Source organism: Toxorhynchites rutilus, chromosome 2 (assembly GCF_029784135.1).
Source record: "Toxorhynchites rutilus septentrionalis strain SRP chromosome 2, ASM2978413v1, whole genome shotgun sequence".
Lineage (NCBI taxonomy): Eukaryota > Metazoa > Arthropoda > Insecta > Diptera > Culicidae > Toxorhynchites > Toxorhynchites rutilus.
Window position 1 is genome coordinate 342,967,513 of NC_073745.1, and position 22,505 is coordinate 342,990,017.

The 22,505-nt window shown below is 39.2% G+C and overlaps 1 protein-coding gene across 1 annotated transcript in view; it reads left to right on the forward strand.

Moving 5' to 3' along the window:
• Positions 1–755: 755 nt before the first annotated feature.
• Positions 756–22,505, forward strand: part of LOC129769411 (guanine nucleotide exchange factor DBS) — a 179,943-nt gene continuing 158,193 nt past the window's right edge. The window contains exons 1-5 of the mRNA XM_055771689.1: positions 756–1,199; positions 9,548–10,134; positions 10,193–10,308; positions 18,050–18,488; positions 18,547–18,756. Of these exons, the coding sequence (XP_055627664.1) occupies positions 1,046–1,199; positions 9,548–10,134; positions 10,193–10,308; positions 18,050–18,488; positions 18,547–18,756 (1,506 nt within the window). The 5' untranslated portion in view covers positions 756–1,045. The remainder of the gene's footprint in view (positions 1,200–9,547; positions 10,135–10,192; positions 10,309–18,049; positions 18,489–18,546; positions 18,757–22,505) is intronic.

Below are 22,505 nucleotides of genomic sequence, written 5' to 3' on the forward strand. Positions count from 1 at the left end.
AGAAACCAAACAAGTTGTGGAAGATGAGGGTCTCAAGCTACTTGAAGGATAAAACGTAAGATTGTGGAACAAAACAGTGCATATTTAGAACATTAAATGTACATCTACTTATAAATTGATTCATTTTTTTTTCATAAAAATTGTCGCGAACTCCTAAATATTTTCATTTACTCTGGGAGCACTAGTTATTGCATAAAGTTGCAAATATCGAATCACCACTTCTCTCGTCGCCACAATCGTCTTTGATGAAAAATGCTCAATCAGTCAATGATCCACGCTTATTCGTTTGCCGCTCACGTTCTGCTCGATCTGCTTAATTGATTTGCTCATCATCATCACTGGTTAATTGTTCAATTATTTGCGTATCGTGTGCGCGCAATTTCTGCACTTCTTGGAGAGTATCTCCACCGTATGCTTCACCTTGTCTTCGCATCCATCCATGCCGATCATAAATCTATGATCTGATTCGAGCGCGTCCGTCATGATGTGTGATTTTCTATAATTGTTATTATTTTCGTCTCCTTTACTATGGGGAGCTAGTTAAGATTATAACTTATTTTGTTGCGTGTGTCGACCACCGGAACGCTTATGGCTGGGCGTGATCGATTCACGTCTAGACCACATATTATGTGCTAGAACATAAATTTATTCCGTGTTGCAAACCATGCATCATATTCGCACATGTACTTTACGTGCAACGAAAAATTATCTTCCCTTCTTCGAAAATATCTAAAACAAGCTAATCATTTAATTCCTGTCTTTTTTTTTGTTCACAGAATCGCAGAGCATCACCACGAATATCAGTGGCACAAGCACATCATCCTCGTATCACTCCGCTCATCACGGCCACCATCATCTGTTCCAGCACCAGTCATCGGTTACATCGGTTAGTTCGGTCCAGACGGTGCTCAGTCAGAATCTGCAGAATTCTGCCAATGTAAATAAACTCATCGAGAATGTGTGTCAAAATGGGAATCACCTGAATTTGAACACATTCGGAAGCTGCAGTTCACTTCTGCTAACTAATGGTGGAGCCACTCACGTTATGTCCCCCCAGCGGAATGGTGTCAACGGGTGCGTCGGTGGTGGAAGTGGTGGTGGTGAGCAGCTTATGCAGTCCAGCGTGAGTTCAGCGGAGGAACCGCTCAGCGTAGCGGATGTGGCCGATTTGCTGCATCCCCAGTATGCGATCATTACGGGTGAGAGAAACATTTTTCAATGGTTTCGATGTTTTTCGACGTTTTTCTAATAGGTTTAGCGCCCAAATTTATGCACCGCCTACATCATGGGTTGGTATGCTATAGATTTATATGTAATGTACCGTTTTGACTCGAATTCCGAACACTTAATTTGAAAAACTAAATTTATTGAACATCAATGTTTTTTTATACCTATAAATGTTGTTATACGGAAGGGTATACCCCAAATAATATCGGGGTTTTCATTATTCATTTATTCATAACATTGATGTTCAGAAAATTTAGTTTTTTAAAATGAAGTGTTTCGAATATGAGTCTGTTCGGAATATCAGTCAAGAAGCTATAAGGTACACCGGGGCAAGTTGAAACGATTTTTTCGAAGTTCAATTTGAATGTTATCTTGAAAAATCACTAAATCACTAAATTGAATTCTGTTTGAAACATATACAAGATATGATAGATGACATTCGATAAAAAATAGAGATTTACACTAGATGTTTCGTAAAATATCGATTTTTTAAATTGTTTTGTTTTCATGTACATTCGGCCTGATTCTGCGTGGCGTGTGAGGTGAGATGACAATTATTACTTATGTCACGCGATTTTCCCAGGCGTATGCCGTGAGAAATCTCACTTGAATGAACCGTATTCCCGCTCTCAAATATACGTGACAATTGTCACATGAACTGGGATTTTAGCTGACAATCGTCGATTGGCCTAATTCTACGCGGCGTGTGATGTGAGATGACAATTATCACATCGTCACGCAATTCTCCTCAATCTATTCCTACTGTCGGGTGCCGTGAGAGGTTCATTTTATATATGTGAGAGGATGAACTGCATGTGACAAGGTGTTCATTCTGCTAGTTGCCAAATCAGATCCGAGGTGCTACATTCGCACATATGTTCACGAATTTGCCGACATTTAACTTTTGTCACAACCTTTTATTCCTGCTGCAGGCTGTTAAAAATAGTGATAAAACACTATTGGTTTTTATTGATAAACGAAGCTGACCAGTTTTGCAGACATTAGCACATATTTACAGATATTTCAGATTTTTATCGCATATATTTGAGAAAAAAACATCTGGCATCACAGAATTTAATTTGTTTCGCTCAGAGAGGTCAGATATTTGTTTTCCTCTAGTCAGTACCGTATCTATAGATCTGATTTAACTCGGCCTGTTGTTAGCATAAACATTTCCGTTGCGTGTCGGGACATTCTGCCGAATTTGCAGGTATTTGATTGAGATTTAGTGAAACGGTTGATTGTATCCTGTAAAGTTTTACATTTTCGTTTGTTTTGGTCGTAGTTGCTGCTGCTCTCTGTGTCTCCGGCTCCACGGCTTCTGAAATGGATATGCAGTTCCATGTAATAGATATATTTTAGAGTAAATAAATAGATTTCATGAAATGGAAATCATTTTGGTGTGCTTATTCGTCCGATTGAGGGATAACAGATTTATTACCGCTTTCACAAAAAAATCAAACTACTTGCAATTCACTCGCACTGTGAAAATTGAAGATAAATTCGATTTACTGATACATACAATACCATTACTATCGATTCTATACGATCCAAAATGACAATTATTATTCCTCCTCCATTTTTCATTTGTTTTTATGCGCTGTCGACACCTCACGAAATATCGACGATTGTCACCTAGAAGTCCCAGTTCATAGGACAATCGTCACGTATATTTGAGAGCGGGAATACGGTGAGAGTTCATTCAAATGAGATTTCTCACGGCATACGCCTGGTGGAATGGCGTGACATAAGTGACGATTGTCATCTCACCTCACACGCCACGCAGAATCAGGCCGGATATGTCTTGAGGTGTCGACAGCGCATAGAAACAAATGAAAAATGGAAGAGGCATATTAACGGCCTGATTCTGCGTGGAGTGTGAGGTGAGATGACGATTGTCACTTATGTCACGCGATTCCACCAGGCGTATGCCGTGAGAAAAATCACTTGAATGAACTCTCACCGTATTCCCGCTCTCAAATACACGTGACGATTGTCACATGAACTGGGATTTCTAGGTGACAATCGTCGACATGTCTTGAGGTGTCGACAGCGCATAAAAACAAATGAAAAATGGAAGAGGAGAGAGTGTCTTTTTGGGTCGTATAGAATCGATAGTAATGGTATTGTATGTATCAATAAGTTCAATTTATCTTCAATTTTCACAGTACGAGCGACAAATTGCAAGTAGTTTGATTTTTTTTGTGAAAGCGGTAGTGAATCTGTTATCCCTCAATCGGACGAATAAGCACACCGGAATTATTTCCATTTCATGAAATCTATTTATTTTCTCTAAAATATATCTATCACATGGATCTTGTGTTTCATCTATTTAGCCGCGATTCATCGTCACCGAACTGCGTATCTATTTCAGAAGCCGTGGTATACGCCGGAGCCGGAGCTATAGCAACAATTCAACGCTGAGAGCGCAGAGAGCAGCAGCAACTAGGACCAAAACAAACAAAAATGTTGAACTTTACAGAATACAATCACCCGTTTCACTAAATCTAAATCAGATACCTGCAAATTCGGCAGAATGTCCTGATACACAACGAAATTTTTATGCTAACAACAGGCCAAGTTAAATCAGATCTATAGATACGGCACTGACTGTAGTAAAACAAATACCTGACCTCTCTGAGCGAAACAAATAAAATTCTGAGATGCCAGATGTTTTTTCTCAAATATATGCGATAAAAAATTGTTTATCATATGGAATCAATAATGTTTTGTCACTATTTTAATCAACCTGCAGCAGGAATAAAAGATTGTGACAAAAGTTAAATGTCTGCAAACTCGTGAACATATGTGCGAATGTGGCATCTCTGATCAGATTTGGCAATCAGCAGAATGAACGCCTTAGCACTTGTTGTTCATCCTCTCACATACATAAAATGAACCTCTCACGGCATCCGACACGACTGTAGGAATATAGTGAGGAGAGTTGCGTGATGGTAATGTGACAATTGTCATCTCACCTCACACGCCGCGTAGAATCAGGCCGTAAGTGTCGTATGAAATCGATAGTAATGGTATTGTATGTTTCAATGAATTCAATTTATCATCAATTTTCACAGTGCGAGTGACGAACTGCAAATAGTTGGAATTTTTTGTGAAAGCGGTAGAGAATCTGTTATTCCTCAATCGGACGAATAAGCACACCGGAATTGTGTCCATTTCATGAAATCTATTTATTTTCTCTAAAATATATCTATCACATGGATCTTCGGCCTGATTCTGCGTGGCGTGTGAGGTGAGATGACAATTGTCACATATGTCACGCGATTCTACCAGACGTATGCCGTGAGAAATCTCATTTGAATGAACTCTCACAGTATTTCCGCTCTCAAATCTACGTGACGATTGTCACATGAACTGCGATTTCTAGGTGACAATCATCGATATGTCTTGAGGTGTCGACAGCGCATAAAAACTAATGAAAAATGGAAGAGAAATAGTAAGTGTCGTTTTGGTCGTAAAGAATCGATAGTTATGGTGTTGAATGTATCATTTAATTCAATTTATCATCAATTTTCACAGTACTTGTGACGAATTGCAAGCAGTTTGAATTTCTTGTGGAGAATCTGTTATTATTCGATGGGACGAATAAGCGCTCCGAAAATATTTCCATCACATGGAATCAATTTATTCATTCTACAATTTATCTATTACATGGATCTTGCGTTTCGTCTATCTAGCACCGAGTCATCACCGAACTACATATCCATTCCAGGAGCCGAGATGAACGCCGGAACCGGAGCCAGAGCAACAATTGGACACAAAGCGCAGAGAGCAGCAGCAACTACGACAAAAACAAACGAAAGGGTACAATAATCTGTTTTACTCTGCTTGTTGAGCAAACTAAATCCCAATCAAATTGCTGCAAATTCGACAGAATGTCCCGATACACAACGAAAAAGCACTGACTGTAACAAAACAAATATCTGACCTCTGAGCGAAATAAATAAAATTCTGGGATGCCAGATGTTTTTTTCTTAAATTTTTGCGATAAAAATAACAAATATCTGTAAATATGTGCTAATGTCTGCAAAACTGGCCAGTTTAGTTTATCATTTGGAACCCATAATGTTTTGTCACTATTTTAAACAGCCTGCAGCTGGAATAAAACATTGTGACAAAAATTTAATGTTTGTAAATTCGTAGACATATGTGCGATGCCACATTCGCACATATATCTTTGATCTGATTTGGCAACCAGCGGAATGAACACCTTGTCACTTGCATAAAATGACCTCTCACATACATAAAATGAACCTCTCACGGCATCTGATACGACTGTAGGAATAGAGTGAGGAGATTTACGTGATGGTGATGTGACAATTGTCATCTCACCTCACACGCCGCGTAGAATCAGGCCGCTTGTGTTTCATCTATCTAGCCGCGAGTCATCATCACCAAACTGCATATCCATTTCAGAAGCCGTGGTATACGCCGGAGCCAGAGCAACAATTTAACACTGAGAGCGCAGAGAGCAGCAGCAACTACGACCAAAACAAACAATAATGTTAAACTTTACAGGATACAATCAACCGTTTCACTAAATCTCAATCAAATACCTGCAAATTCGGCAGAATTTCCTGATACACAACGAAATTTTTATGCTAGAAACAGGCCAAGTTAAATCAGATCTATAGATACGGTACTTACTGTAGCAAAACAAATCTCTGACCTCTCTGAGCGGAACAAACAAAATTCTGGGATGCCAGATGTTTTTTCTCAAATATATGAAATAAAAATCTGAAATACAGGGTTTTCCATTTCGGGCTTCCGAAAGTATACAGCCCTTCGCTGACACCCGTTTGACATAGCTGTCAACTAAAGCGTCATATCGTTAGTTGAATGTCTGCCATTTTACAATATGGATCGTTTTAGCATCGCATTTAGCATTTTGTTAAATTATACTATAAAAATGATGAAAAACCGGCAAATGCTTTTCGAGCATTACGGACGGATTTTGCACACAATCGGACAGAGCACATAATCGCTAATGTAGTGCGTAAATTCGAACAAACTGGATCCGTAGCGGATATTGTGAAACCTGTGCATCATCGTAATGTACGTTCGGCCGAAAATATTGCTGCTGTTGCTGCCAGTGTGGAGGATGACCCGAATGTTTCGATTCCACGGCGTGCTCAGCAATTGGGCTTGTCAAACACATCATTGTGGCGAATTTTGCATTTGGACTTGCACCTACATCCATATAAAGTCCAACTGGTACAAAAATTAGAGCGTGGTGACCATGGAATGCGTCGGGCATACGATATCGATTGGGTGAACGAACAACAGCAGCAAAATGCTGAATTTTCGCATCAAATTTTCTTCAGCGATGAGGCACATTTCGAGCTCGGTGGCTATATGAACACCCAAAATTTCCGTATATGGGGCTCAGGAAATCCATACGTGATTGTTGAGAGGTCATTGCATCCGCCAAAAGTCACTGTTTGGTGCGCATTATGGTCTGGTGGAGTCATCGGGCCGTATTTCTTTGAAAATGAGGACGGCGAGACGGTAACTGTGAATGGTGAGCGCTATGGCCGCATGTTAACCGATTTTTTTTGCCACAAATTGAAGATATGGATACGGATGACATGTGGTTTCAGCAGGACGGTGCCACGTGCCACACAACACGACCGAACATGGCCATATTGCGAACGAAATTTGAGGGACGCATAATTTCGCGTTTTGGTGATGCCAATTGGCCGTCCAGATGATGCGATTTGAACCCGCTAGACTTTTTTTTTGTGGGTTTATGCGAAAGACCGTGTCTATGCCAACTCTCCGCAAACTCTTGAACATTTGAAAGACAACATTCGTGATGTTATGACCGAGATACCGCCCCATATGTGCCGAAAAGTCATCGAAAATTACCTGTTCCTGATCAAGGTGTGCGAGGAAGCCCTAGGTGAACATTTGAATGATGTTGTATTTCACACATAATGTCATAAACCAAACTTTAATTTGAAATAAAAGTTTCATCGAAATTCGAATTCTAAGTGTGTTTTATTTCAATTTACTTTCGGAATTTAAAGTTGGAAAACCCTGTATATGTAAATATGTGCTAATGTCAGATATACTAGCCAGCTTCGTTTATCACTTGGAATCAATAATGTTTTGTCACTATTTTAAACAGCCTGCAGCAGGAATAAAAGGTTGTGGCAAAAGTAAAATGTCTGCAAATTCGTGAACATTCGTGATCAGACTTGGCAACCAGCAGAATGAACGCGAGTTGCTCTGGCCGTAGTCCGCGATCGAGGCCTGGTGGTTCCGTTTGAACCCGAATGACGAGCACAAAAAATAGTTAAAAGAAATTAAGAGCTGCTGAATGTAGTTCATTTCAAAAAACGTTGTGAAATCAAATCGATAGTATTTATTTTAAAATTCTGTTTGTGGGAGAATTGTGTGTGGTTAAGGGTGACACACAGTACTTGCTGTTTTGGTGGTTGGTGCTCTTTTGTGGATTGAGGTTGCGATCCGAGACGTCTGGAAGATATCGCGGTTGTCCAGCGCCGTAGTGTGTTGTCCCTCGTCAGGGCTCCTTCCTGTGTGACCTTTCCCCTGTGCAAGGCTGTAGAAAACAGTCAAAACAAAAAGGCCCATTAGTCGGACCTGACCAACAGGTAGCATTAGCACATGTAATGTCACCATTCTATTTTATTTTATTGACGATTCTATTAATGGATAATTACCTTTTTAACTTGTTTAATTTGTATGAGTTTTTATGTTCGTTATTGCTCTGTATTGTCTCAAGACTTTCATTAAACTGTAGGTTGAGGTTAGGTTAGGTTTCCAGTTTTTAGATTTTTATGGTACTGACCGGCTTTTTTTAATCTGCTCTGTTACTATTTTTAAACCACAATCGTATATGTAAATATAGATGTATTTTATTCCTACAACAAACAACACTTAATTATAAATTCAAACACGCAACACTTATTTCGACAAATTTACTTTCACGACGTCATTTAAACAAATTTACTACACTTCTACTCTCGGGGCCAATCGACGATAGAAAGAACGAGCACAGGACAAGCCGAGATCAAAAAACGTAAAATGGCGTGAGACTGAACCCAAATTTGTCCTGTCAGCATCTAAAGCGGTGTGAGCTACTCAACTCCTGGACACACAGATGTAAAGTTCACACCACTCTTTCTGCGGTTTCACAGCCCCAAGGAAGATCAATGTCCAGTTTGTAGAACAGAAGTTCTCGTCTTTTGTCGCAATACTCGCAATATAGACGGTACATTAGGGTTATATTTAGAGAAGGATCAAGGTATTTGTGGTTTGTTCTCTCTTGGTGATAATGAGATTCTACAACCGAATGATGAGGAAAGATGAGGAAATTTGTATTTACCATGTTTTCCTCGTTTGTCGTTCTCCATAACATTTTGCAGTGACCGCTTAGTCATAGCGATATTCACATACCCTTTTCGTGTTCCCAGTGTGTTTAGTAACATGGTTTTACACACCTGTATCTTGTCACCGCTATGTGGTAATATTTTACTGAAAAGGATCTTGTTGATGTAACCGCAGAGGTAGTCACGTTTTTCTTCGGTTTTTAAGTGGTGAGGTTGTTGATGAACTCACGTTATGGTTTGGGGAGAATTTTTTCAATAATACCTGGTTCAGATAGCGAACAGTCAGAAGTGCAACGAAGTACTTCAGAATCATTTATTGCTGTTTTTGCATCAAAAACATTGTTATAATTGGGTAATTTGGAATCATTTCATAAAATCCAGAAGGTCAGGGCATGGTTTCATGAATAGAGGCTTCAGATTCTGGACGGGTCAGTTTGTTTACCAGATCAAAACTCTATCAAGAACTTATGAGGAGTGATCGTACGAATAGTAAAGGCTGCTTACCAGCAGTATGAGTGATTTGAAGAGCTTAAACGAGCAGTATCCTCTGCGTAGAACGAAATACACATTACAACATGGCGCAGCTGGGTCAAAACCACTCCGAATTAGATATTTGATCTGATTCAGAACTAAAGATGACTAATTGTAATTTGACGTTAATTTTGTATAGGAGTGAGACTTTATCCATCTGGTTCTATAGATATGAAACACTGGAATTTTAGTTTTTTGAATGTTTCGCGTCGGAACACAACAATAAAGCTCAAATGGTCAGGCCTTTAAATGAAGATAGTTATTATATCCTACACCATATACTTGAATTTAACCGACTTCTTACATATCTCTGGATACTCAGAAAATTTGAGTGGTTCTATAGTTGTGAAACGCAGTGTATGTTATGAATATGTATATAATAATTGATCATAATTCCAACCATTGTTTCACAGGCGGCCGCTCGAAGGATGGCTGTCCGCTGATCACCTTCCCGGACTACAACAATTTCCACAATCTGACCGATGTGGACTACCAGAAGCTGGTCCTGTATCTCACCTCGGTGCCCTCGCTGTCCGAAGCGGACCTGGGATTCAATCTGATAATCGATCGGCGGAAAGATCGATGGGCAGCGGTGAAGGCGGTTCTGCTCAAAATATCCGTGTATTTTCCCGCCATGGTGCACTTTGTGTACGTGTTGAGGCCATCGGGCTTTCTGCAGAAAGCGATCTCCGAAGTGAGCAATAAATTCTTCAAGGATGAGTTTCGTTTTCGAGTGATTGTATGCGCGACGCTGGAGGATCTGCACGAGTTCATATCGAAGACACAGCTCACGTTGGATTTGGGCGGTGAAATGAGCTATTCGCACCACGATTGGATCCAACAGCGGATCTCGCTGGAGAAGTTCTCCGGGTTGACCAATATGATATCGTGCAATTTGGATGCGTTCATGAAGACGATCCATGAGATGGAGTTCCCGAACTCGGTGGATACCACCGAGAAGCTGATCGAGGAACAGGGTGAACAGTATGAGAAATTGAAGGTAATTTTATGGGTGATATCGAAAAGAAAAATTACTACATCTGTGTTTTGGATTTTAGGAGGATATAATGGCCGCAGGTCGGCACGGAGAAGTTCTTCTGGAAGAAATGCGCACCAATAAAGAGTGTGACAAAACGGCGGTAGAGCGTTTCGGTAATATAAGTTCAATCGAAAGGTAAGCTTTATTGTGTTCCAATTGGTTTGGCTAAACCATAGTTAACAAAATTTTGAATGCTGACTGTTACTGTCCTTGAATTATTGTTGGCTTGGTTTTAACAAGGAAAATGGATTTTTCATTCTTAGTTTATTTTTTGCTCTACTACCAAAGTTATAACCCAGTCGATTTGAGAGTGAACCAGAAACAGTCCAATATTGAGGCAATTCACACCGAAAATAGACGCAGAGCGTTTTCAAAATTTTATGGAGTGAATTGTTTCAATAACCGTAGCTTAACTACTGAAATTTAGTGTTAGAAGTATTTTATCTGCCTTGCACTGGTTATTTTCCCAGAGAAAATACAAAAAAAAACGGATTGAGATTTTGATTAACAAACTACATTGATTGATAACATTTTTCAGTTCCACGAAAAAGTGGAGCGATTCATCGTGTCCCGCTCATTTTGCTGTAGAGCTTACGTGTGTGTTGTTTTCGGTGAATGCTGATGGATCCTTGCTTTCAAAGTATATGAAGAGAGTGAGATACGTGATGTTTTGTTGCTTGTGAATGTGTCTGCTTCCACGCTTGTCAGTATTTTTGGACGTTTGGAAAATCCATATTATCACTCGAATATGCTTTTGCCGTTAATGTGACTAACACAATGCTACACACTGTGCGCTAAATATGTATTGTTACTTGTTCCCGTTGGTATTCGAATTATATAATAGCACCTGGACTTGCAGTGACCGATACAAAAGAAAACGCATTTCCCAAAACACTTGGAATATCTGCAAATATATATTTATCATATTCAATTCATCCATTTAACTTTAATGATGTTGTCTTTTATATCATTTGTTGAATAAAATGTTACATCATTGATAAAGATATCAATTACAGAGGAATTCGTTCCTAACGCATGATTACACCGAACTGCCCTTAAGGTGAAGGTGGAAGCTAGCCACAAATGGCTGCCTCAATGGCGCTCATTTCTTTCATCTCCCTCCCTCACCCCTCGCCAGAAAATCAATAATTTGCGAAACAGTGTGAAGAAAATGATCGTTTTCGCACACTTCCCATCAAGTAATAACAACCAAACTCTAATCGATTACCCACAAGATATTAAATTTTCATCTGCCGTCGCACTGTATAGTGAAAAACGTCGGAAAACTGGAGCTAGTGTCTGAAGGTTAAATTTTCATTTTTCAATTTTCCGCAATGGTTTTGTTTGTATTGGTGAGAGCATCGTTATTTTTTCGACACTGATGCCAGACAACATAATCGAAACAGCTATAAAAACCACTCAATAAAATGTCATTTCTGAGTCATAGCGTTTTATGTCATGAGAATCAAACAATACGATCAACGAAAAAAAATAATAAATAATTATCAACATCGAGTTACTATGCGGATGAACTAGTTAATACCAAAAGAGCCCCAATTAGCATGTATTATAAATTTGCTCGCGTATGATCAGAATTTTACTTCATATGCAAATACACATTCTTTATATATTTATATACCAGCTGACCCGGCAAACTTCGTCCCGCCCATTTACTTGATTAATTCTCGAGTAATGCAGAAATTTGTGTTTTATTTGTATGGCAGCCACCCCTAAGAGAGGGGGGAGGGGTATCTAACCACCATAGAAACATTCATTGCACCCTAAAGTTTCCATATGCCTAATTTGGTTTAATTTGCTTGATTAATTCTCGGGTAATGCAAAAATTTGTGTTTCATTTGTACGGCAGCCCCCTCTAAGAGAGGGGGAAGGAGTATCTTAACACCATAGAAACATTTATTGCATCCTAAAACCTCCACATGCCAAATTTGGTTTCATTTGCTTGATTAATTCTCTAGTAATGCAGAAATTTGTGTTTCATTTGTATGGCAGCCCCCCCTTTGAGTGGGGGAAGGACTGTCTAACCATCATAGAAACATTTATTGCACCCTAAAACTTTCACATGCCAACTTTGGTTTCGTTTGATTGATTAATTTCCGAGTAATGCAAAAAATTGTGTTTCATTTGTATGGCAGCCCCCTCTAAGAGAGGGGGAAGGAGTATCTTATCACCATAGAAACATTTATTGCATCCTAAAACCTCCACATGCCAAATTTGGTTTCATTTGCTTGATTAATTCTCGAGTAATGCAGAAATTTGTGTTTCATTTGTATGGCAGCCCCCCCCCTTTGAGTGGGGGAAGGACTGACTGTCTAACCATCATAGAAACATTTATTGCACCCTAAAACTTTCACATGCCAACTTTGGTTTCGTTTGCTTGGTTAATTTCCGAGTAATGCAGAAATTTGTGTTTCATTTGTATGGCAGCCCCTCTAAGAGAGGGGGAAGGAGTATCTTATCACCATAGAAACATTTATTGCATCCTAAAACCTCCACATGCCAAATTTGGTTTCATTTGCTTGATTAATTCTCGAGTAATGCAGAAATTTGTGTTTCATTTGTATGGCAGCCCCCCCTTTGAGTGGGGGAAGGACTGTCTAACCATCATAGAAACATTTATTGCACCCTAAAACTTTCACATGCCAACTTTGGTTTCGTTTGCTTGGTTAATTTCCGAGTAATGCAGAAATTTGTGTTTCATTTGTATGGCAGCCCCCCCCCCTTAGAGAGGGGGAAGGGGTCTCAAAATATCACGAAAACCTTCCCCGGCCCCAAAAACCCCTACATACCAATTTTCATGTCGATCGGTTCAGTAGTTTCCGAGTCTATAAGAATCAGACAGACAGACAGACATCACTCCATTTTTATATATATAGATAGATAGATAGATAGATAGATAGATAGATAGATAGATAGATAGATAGATAGATAGATAGATAGATAGATAGATAGATATGCAATTGTTCATCGGAACACATCGCTAATACATTTTACTTAGGTATTGAATTGTGATTTTTTTCAAATGTATTCTATGACTCGTGTTAGTGAAGCACACAGTCTGATAAGTGAATCGATCTATTTACGTGTGCTTTGGTCTTCTTTCACAAACACTATTACCCCATTTTTATACGTGGTTTTACCGATACTACTACAATGGCTTCCACCACCTTAACTCTGTCATTCTGTCAAATATAAATAGGAAATTTATAATTTTAAATCTTCCCGCTGAATGTTTGTCATTTTTTTGACGTAGGACTACGTTTTTCATTTCTATACTGGGGTGTAAGTTCAAAGTTGCGAAAACGAGAGTGTAACATTGGAGAAACATGATTTTGAACGTTAAAACATTTTTGCCGGCTGAACGAAATGATATGATAACCGCTTAATTCGAAAGATAAACTGTCTACGTGTCATGTAACTTATTCATCAAAAAACTTTTTTTACTGACTCAAAAACTGCCTTGAAATCACAATAATTTGTACATAAGCAGGCGCCAGCTCGGAAATCCACTCAGTTATAATGGAACAGCGATTGGAGCATGCTGCTGCTACTGCCGGTGCGGCTGCCCGTAAGCAAACGCCAACTAAATCCTCAAAAATCGCTGTGCAGAAGCCGAAAACAGCGAAACCAAAGAAAGCAGCAGCGGCTTCGAAAGAAGCTACTATCGCCACACATCACGCATAACCCGAGAGGTTTTGTTTCATTTTCAACAAATCAAATCCAGCTCTTTTCAGAACTCAAAATTACCTAGAAGCGAAAGGGTACATTTTTTTTGTTTTACACTTATAATACAACACAATACTGCGATTGAATACATTCTTTTTGTAATTTCTTCAATCAAGGACATTTTTGAAGATTATTTTCCACACCAGTGAAATATATTTTTCGTATTCTATATTCTCTGAATAGTATCAATTCTGTGGCTGTGTTGGTACAAAAACTTTATATAGTTATGAATTATGCTCCGTGCGTATTATAAAAAAATACTATTTCGATGTTAAAGTTACACGTTCATCTTACATACTAAAGCTAGTTTTCTGTCGCTAAACTTTTTATAATTTTGATTTCTTAATTCACGACAATTTGATCGTCCGGTCCGCCCTCTTGGTTGGTGCCCATTCATAATGTGACGTGTTGCATCTCGGTTCTTCGGATTCTGCTAACGAACACTTCTTCTGTTTATAGCATTAGCGATTCGATGGATCATGTTTACCACGTGGATCGGGATTTTGTTTATTGCCATTCCATTCTTGGGAAATGTTCACATATTGACCACGCGGTTCGATGATTGTCTGACCTTGGACTGTTAGAAAGCGAAGTGTGGCTGTTGTGTTGCTGGGCTAGGTTTCGTACATGAATCTATATTGTAATAACTGTATTTTTTCGACGTAAGATTTCGTCTTATATAACTTATAAGGGGTACAAAATTAAACTTGAGAAAGACATTCTTGCTCAGCGCTCGAACACGAACACGAACAAAGTTCACTCAACAATCAGCAAACGGGAAGTGGATATTGTGAGGAAGGACAGAGCGAGCGCAACATTCATGTAGACTGATTAGAAGCGACAAATATGTAGTTTATTGGAAATGATATACAATTTATATCACACACAAAGGGGGAAGAGAGTTTGGGAATTATTGACAAGCAATGTACAAACGGGCAAACATGAGAAAGCGGAGAATAAATTTTTTACCAGTTTTGCGTGATTGCTTCATCTGCTGAACATTTTTCCTTCGCTACATACAAGTTGTTCGACGATGTTGTGCACAAAGTGGACGACAATATTGCTTTGAAAGCCGTGTGTTGCGTTACTCGCATATTGACCATGACTGAGATAAAATTTCAAGCAGGTACGATTATTTATAGATTCCTGTAATTCCAATGATTTGTTGTTGTTGTTTTCTTCAGCGATAGAGACTCTAAACTTGTTCAGTTCATTCGTCTTTATCGATAGTTTGCTTTCGAAGCATATAATTCGTAGATATTTTATCCTTCGAACGAATTATCATGTCTCTTCGTGCAGTCGACAATGTGGTATTAAGGCTCAAAACCTTGTGGCTCCAACGTAACGCTCTCGTTTTCGAAAGCTCCCCTAAAAACTCATCCATTTATTCATTGAGAATTATTTCAGATGCGGCTTTAAACAAATAAATACCGAACAAACGGTAGTCCTACATCTACCTTGCGGTTGTATCACAGATTCAACCCACTTCTAGTTTTTTTTTGACTTGGTACTGCAGTCATTCTTAATGTCAATTCTGAGCGCGATCTGTCATTTTGTTTGTTCACAGCGTCATTGAGACCAAGTTAATCTTTTTTTTTGCTTGGCGATTTTTGATATGAACAATTCTATTGGTCGAAGCTGTTTACCTCTATTCCGGAATCCGAACGAGTTTGGAAATTTTGTAATGCGATCGAGATCGACTTCTGCATTCTAAAATATCAGTCCGAGATTCAAACCCATTCGACATATGCAAAGGGGCAGTATTGCCTTCACTCAAACAAACGTCAAAATAATTCATCCGTATTTGTGAAGCTTATTACTCTCTATCACATTAACATGCCCCAATGCAGTTTTAAATTGTTGAAATATGAGAAATGCATGAGAAAAGTCGCAGCACGACTAGTGTCAACAAGTGCTCAATTTTCTTCAAAGATTTCATCAAAATCAAGTGGCTGAAGACATACCTAAACGATCAGATTCTGATTCCACGTTCATCCGTCGCATAATTTCTCTTCGGATATGATGATATGAACCCGTGTGACTTTTTCTTATCTCCGAAACTCAAATTACCGCTTCGTGAGAACCCTTTTGAAAGCATTGAAGACATAAACACGAATTCGCTGCGTGAGCGGAAGGCAATATCTGAATACAGCTATAAAAAGTAATTTTAGATGATAAATGAAGCTTTCTCTTGAAAAACTCAAATTACCGGTTTATATTTCACAGAATGAAACGTGAACTCGCAAAGAGTCAAGGATGGCAAAGTGCAAACGAAAATTGTTTAGCATATAGTCCAACGTATTTGAACTGACTTAAATACATGTATTTCTCTTTTCCACTATAAATTTGGTTTTATTCCGATCAATACATTCGAGTTTTAAGTAATATAATACGTGACGATAATTTCTTATTGCTTTTTCAAATTGTTGAAAAAATAAGGTGAATGATGTTGGTTTGTCCAGTCGAAAATATGATCATGGTTTGTCCACTTTTTTGAACTCTCTAACTCAGCGCACCTGTGTCAAATCAGGCATTCTTATCATTCAAAACGTGTAAATAAAATTGTCTTTTTCATGATACAGTAGATTTACATGATATTTTTACGAATTCATATGTTCTAAATGCTTATATAATTCACCTTCTATTGGTGTCAATGCGCCCGTCATTTAAGCTGACTTTAAATAAATTTCCAGATAATTATTTCGTACGTATTCAGTCCTTTTCTGGGTTATAACATCTACAGAAAATGTAAACATCATGCTTGCACACCATTTGTATCAGATTTATATATCAATAGATCAATATGATGACAGTAACATAAGCAATGAGAAATGCAACATCTACTTGTTAGAGGCGAATGAACTGAAAAGTTTAAAGCCTCTTTAATCCAACATCATCATCATCACATCTACTTGAAAATTTTTTCATTCAAGAATGATGATTCCTAAAACCGGACAAACCATGATCATTTTTCGGACAAACCATGATCAGAGGTAGAAAAACAATGATCATAATTTATCTGTGAAGAAAATCGTTAAAAAGAAGAAAAGAACCATTTGAACGCCTTATGGTATTATTAGCAACTAGAGATTTGGGGCCTTTCAACAAACTCGAATTCTTCTCGATTACATGTGATTTTCATGAAGAAAAATCGATTTACATTTATTAGTTACGTGAAAACACTCAAAATCGGATACATCAATATAATTTACCTTAAGGCAAAATAAGGCATTCATCTTTGTTGAAATGTTTTAATCTTCAAGATTTTTTTTGTGCCGGTCACTGTAATTCTACCTACCTTATGTTCTCACATTACATTTTTTTTGTGTTCCGCAAATAAATTTAAAATAAATTTAATGCTTAGTTTGTGTTCGAAATTTTTTATATAATTTACCTAAACCTAAATCGGACAAAATGTTTTTGAACATATTGAGATCGACAATTTCGTTCAGTGTCAAAGATGTTTCGAATTGTCTCCAAGCGTTTGTTCCTAAAGTCTGAATATACAGTCTACATTTAGGCGTATTGGGCGAACAAAACTAACGATTCGTAACCTCGATCATCCGGTGCTTAGTTTCATTACGGAAACGGTTGCGCATTTATCTCTTCTTATCTATATAATTAAAAACTACAAAATTGTAGAAACTATGTTCTGTTTGCCATTAACCTAAATTTTCACTTATACACGTTTACCAGCACAATAGAATCAGGCAAAACACGTTCACACCAGCACCAACACATTGTAGTTTTGAAAATTCACGTAGATTCATCTCACTTTTAGATTATTCACATTTAACAACCTCACACCGTTTGGAACACATTGAATGTCGCACGCGCCCACCGCCTCACACACATCCTACTTCTCATTACCTGGTGTAAATATGTAATATGCTTCTAGCAACATTCGCCATCAAAACTCATGAAAATATTTCATTACTTTCCATTTCCCTCATCCCATCTCATCTCCTCGCGCGTATTCTCAAAATTATCCCTAACCATCTCATTCGAACGACAAAAAAAATCACACGAAACAAAATCCAAAAATCAAAAACAAAAAACAAAAATCCAGTGCAGGGAATTTCTCAAACAATACTATGCATCATCGTTTTGATGACAGTCGCGATTGTCACAGACTCCTGGTGCAGCTGGAGGAAACCGAGCGGCGCTTCGAGGACTTCTGGACGGTCCATCTGTCGCGGCTGAAGAAGTGTCTGGAGCTGCGGCGCTTCGAGCAGGACTTCCGCGAGCTGCAGGCGAACTTCGATCGCCACCTGAAGGTGGTGTCCGATATGACCGAAATAGGCGAAACGGTCGAGCGGATGGACCAGCTGATCAGAGAAACCAAAGAGTTCCAGCAGAGCTGCGCGGTAGACGTGGATCGGGCCCAGCAGGTTGTTGCGACGGGGCAGAAGCTGATCGGTTCCAAGGGCTGTATTAGCTCCTGCCCGAGGGAGGTCGTGCAACCGAAGTGTGACGAGTTGGCGAGGGTGTGCGAGCTGATCAACGAACGGATGTCGAAGCGCATCGAAACGTTGATCAAGGCGCGGGAGTTGATGGAAAGGGTTGAGAAGGTGAGAATGTTCCGCTGTGTTGATTCTTGGACTAAATTATGTATCTTTCTTTTTTTAGGCAAATCAATGGTGTGCGCGAGGCATCGAGTTACTGGCTACCCAGCGGATAGAGAAATGTTCTGTTTCGGGGGAAATCGCCGAGCAGAGCTTGCTCGAGATCCAGGAGTTTCTGGCCTCGGCAGCGGAGTTCAAATTATCTAGTCCGAAAGAGTTCAAAAGTGTTATACAGGAGAGTACAACTTTAGAGACTAAGGCGTTGGTATCGCAGGTGAGTTTTTTTTATTACAAGAATGTTTCGTTTTGAAATATAAACGTTTATTGAAATAATACTGTGCATGTTGTACTCCAACAGCACGCACCGATTCATGGTCCAGCTAGGAAGTTACATTTCACAAACACATTTGATTGCTTGCATATTAATGCGGCATAAAGCTATGCTTTCAAATATCCAGAATTTTAATCAAAATCTTTTCGAACTCATTAGATTCCAGAACAATCCTACAATTAAGATGAGAGTTTGAGGGTGATATCGAAAAATCCTTTGAATTATGTTTAAAAACTAGGGGTTAGTGATATCTGTGTTAACGGGTTTTTCATTAGGGACTCGTCAACTTGTTTTTTAATAAAACATAGGTTTTTTTATCCCATTTATTTGTTTAAGGCTCATTAGCATTTTAGCTGTAACAGAGCCGAATTTTAATCGTGTACATGTCACATGGTTATCATATATCTATAATTAGCACATTACACAGTTGCCATTTTTCGGCGTTAGAGTCCCTTCTATACCATCGTATATGGTACACATTTACACAATAGCCATTTAGGCGTAAGAGTTTTTCCTTCTGTTCATCCATTATCCAGTTAGACCGGACAGCGGAGACAGTTGTTTGATCATTGTTGAGTTATTTATAGAACAGCAGCCCGATGTGTCTTGCAGAGCAGAGCAGTTGCATGGATGAATCGATCTTATTTCGACCGTGGATCGATCTCCATCGCTGATGATTGTTGCGTGGACGTAGTTATTCTGTAACAACACAAAGATGGTCAATGGTCCTGAGTTTTGAACTCACGATCGAAAAACATAGGTTTTGTGAGATATTGAATTTAAATTCTGGTTGTAGTTCAACATAGCTCAACAACATTTTTTCAGGATGAAATTTAATATCGGTAATATGGCCACCACGGGCCCGTTAACAGCGATCGATCCGTTGGACTCAATTTTCCACTACTCGGCCACACATTTCGACCGGAATGTTGCGATTTTCACTTTGGATGCCCAGCAAACATTAAATCGTATAACTTTGGCACATGCTAGGTCGCATATAAACTCGTATCAAATTATAATCATATAAAATATCAATCAAATATCAATATCAATCAATCATCATGTGTATCCGAAATCATATAAAATGCAAAAACACGATTTTCTAAATCATTGATGGATTAAGTCGTATATCGGTATAACGATCATTATGGTATCGTGATGTGCAGTATCATATACGCACATTCTATTCATTTTCTATAACGTTGTCGGGTCGAATTGCATAACTGTGTAAAAAGATTCGTATATCGTTATATACGGCTTTATATGCGTATGAAATATGGCATATACGTATTACGCTTCCACTTTTGCTTGTATGTGCCGGTTATATGCATCATATATCATCCAAATGTGTCTTGGATGTATGTATATCGCCTCCTATAATCTAAGGAACTGGAGTTCCCTAGATGCTTGCTATGAAGGCAAGACTTTTCGCTCGTCCTCTCTCGAGCGCTTCGTGATTAATCTAGGGAACTTATTTCCCTAGATGTCGGCAATTGAGGCCTGAGAATCACGGTTTAAATTTATTAAAGCCAGGGATCTATTTCCCTGGACTTGGTTGGTCTCTTATGGGCTAAGCCCCTTTGCGTGAACAAATCCCGGCTAGGGCAGCCACAAAACTTCAACCTCTTCCGGCTCCAGTGCGGTCCGGTGAAGCGAAGCAAATGGTCTGCTTTTCGGATTGGGATTTGTTCCTTTTGGTTATACCTTTTATAGCGTGGCGCCTGGTTGCCAACGCTTGGGTGTATCCGGATTCTGATGCGTGACGCCTGGTTGTCAACGCTTGGTGGATTTTCGGATCACGAATTGAACTTTGAACTACGAACTTTGATTTTGAACTAACGAATTAGACTTCTGATTTGAACTGTTTGATTTGAACTGTGAAATTGAACTGTTTGATTTGAACTGTGAAATTGAACTGTTTGATTTGAACTGTGAAATTGAACTGAACTTCCTAGGCCAGAATCCCCAGTATATATACCCAAGAATTCATTCCTAGGCGTTAAAACTATAAAGGAGAGAAGAGATCTCTCTTTCCTTCTCAGACAACCGAGCCCATATCGATTGTCTGCCTGCTATTTCCCTACATGTTATTACTACCCGCTTATCTCTGCGGACCTTTGTCGCTCTCGCTAGAGGGGTACAATTTAGAAAGTTTATTACTCATCGTCGGCTTAAAATGTTATTTTTGTTTATAGCCCTTCGTATATTCGATAATGGGCGAGGCCAGGCTTATTACCAGCAATAATCTTTCGCCTGGTGCCTTGTTGTCTTTGTGTATTCCAGGCGCCTTATCTGTCTATGCTGCCTGCTCACGGTCTCAAATGAACACGTGATTTCCTATCTTGTATGCCTGCGCTACACTATGAGTAATACGATCTATTCAGAGGATCGTGCGGGTCACAGATTTGTTTATTTATTTGTCCCTACTTTCTGGTGCGTCATGCACCGCTTGTCTGAAGCTATACAAAAGAAAAATAAAAATAAGAAAGGGATGAATCACATGGCCGTATCTGGTGATTCATTGGGCTATAAATTTTCTATGCGCTCGTTTGCACTTCAATAACATTATTTTGTTTATTGGCCGGCCTTGCTATCTAAATTGGGTCCGTAACATTCCGGCCCTGATAAATCTACTTGTTCGATTTATAAAATTCCTGAACGGACCCTATGCTACCTGTGTTACTTATATCTCTATTTGTTTACATGTTTTCGGAGCATCATTTATTTTACATTCATCCTTATATTCTAACAGAGTTTAAAAACACTTTTAAATTTCAATTCTTCGGCACGTTGCCTGGTTCCAAAGGATGTCCTCTTCAATGCTTGGTCCATGGATCATACATCTTAGCTCTGACGCGAGCTTACATCAGTTGGCTGCATCTTTCGGATATTGGTGCTCTGGTAGCGAGCACTGACGTCTTCTTCCTGATTAGTTGATGGCTGGATCATTTCCCTTGATAATGTCCAGTACTGCAATTTTAACTGCCGGTCGTTTCAGGACACCTTTCGCGGTTTGGATCTTTGCTTGGCGAACTTGCCCGTCGCTCGCCACAAACGTTTCGATGACTCGTCCTTTAAGCCATTTTCCTGGTGGTGCGTCGTCGTCCGTGATTAAGACGATGTCGTTGACTTTGATCGGTTCTACTTTCTGCGTATTTTTATTACGCTTTAACAGAGTTGGTAAGTACTCCTTCTTCCATCGGTTCCAAAACAACTTGGAATAATGTTGAATGCGTCTCCATTGCGCTGTGTCATACTGACTGGTCGTTGGTGCATACGGTGGGGCATACTCTCCTGCTCTTCCTATTAACGCGTGGAATGGCGTCAACACTTCATCGTCGATGCAGGAGACTGGTATGTGTGTCAACGGTCGAGAGTTGACTAAAAATTCCGCTTGGATGAATGCAGCTTGCAACGTTGCTGCTGATGGCTTGCTCCTACCCCAAACTTTCAGGATCTCTGCTAGTGCTACTTTGACGTTTCTTATTAATCTCTCCCATGCGCCTCCAAAATGTGGTGCTGAAGGTGGGTTGAATCTCCACTGGATTTCCATTTTTGCTGCTTCATTTTTGCCCATCTTCTCGTTGATTTCATTGACTAGCGACTTTAACTCTCGCTCTGCTCCAACGAAGTTCGTTCCGTTGTCGCTGTAGATACTGGTGACCTTTCCTCTTCGGTTCTGGAAGTTCCTT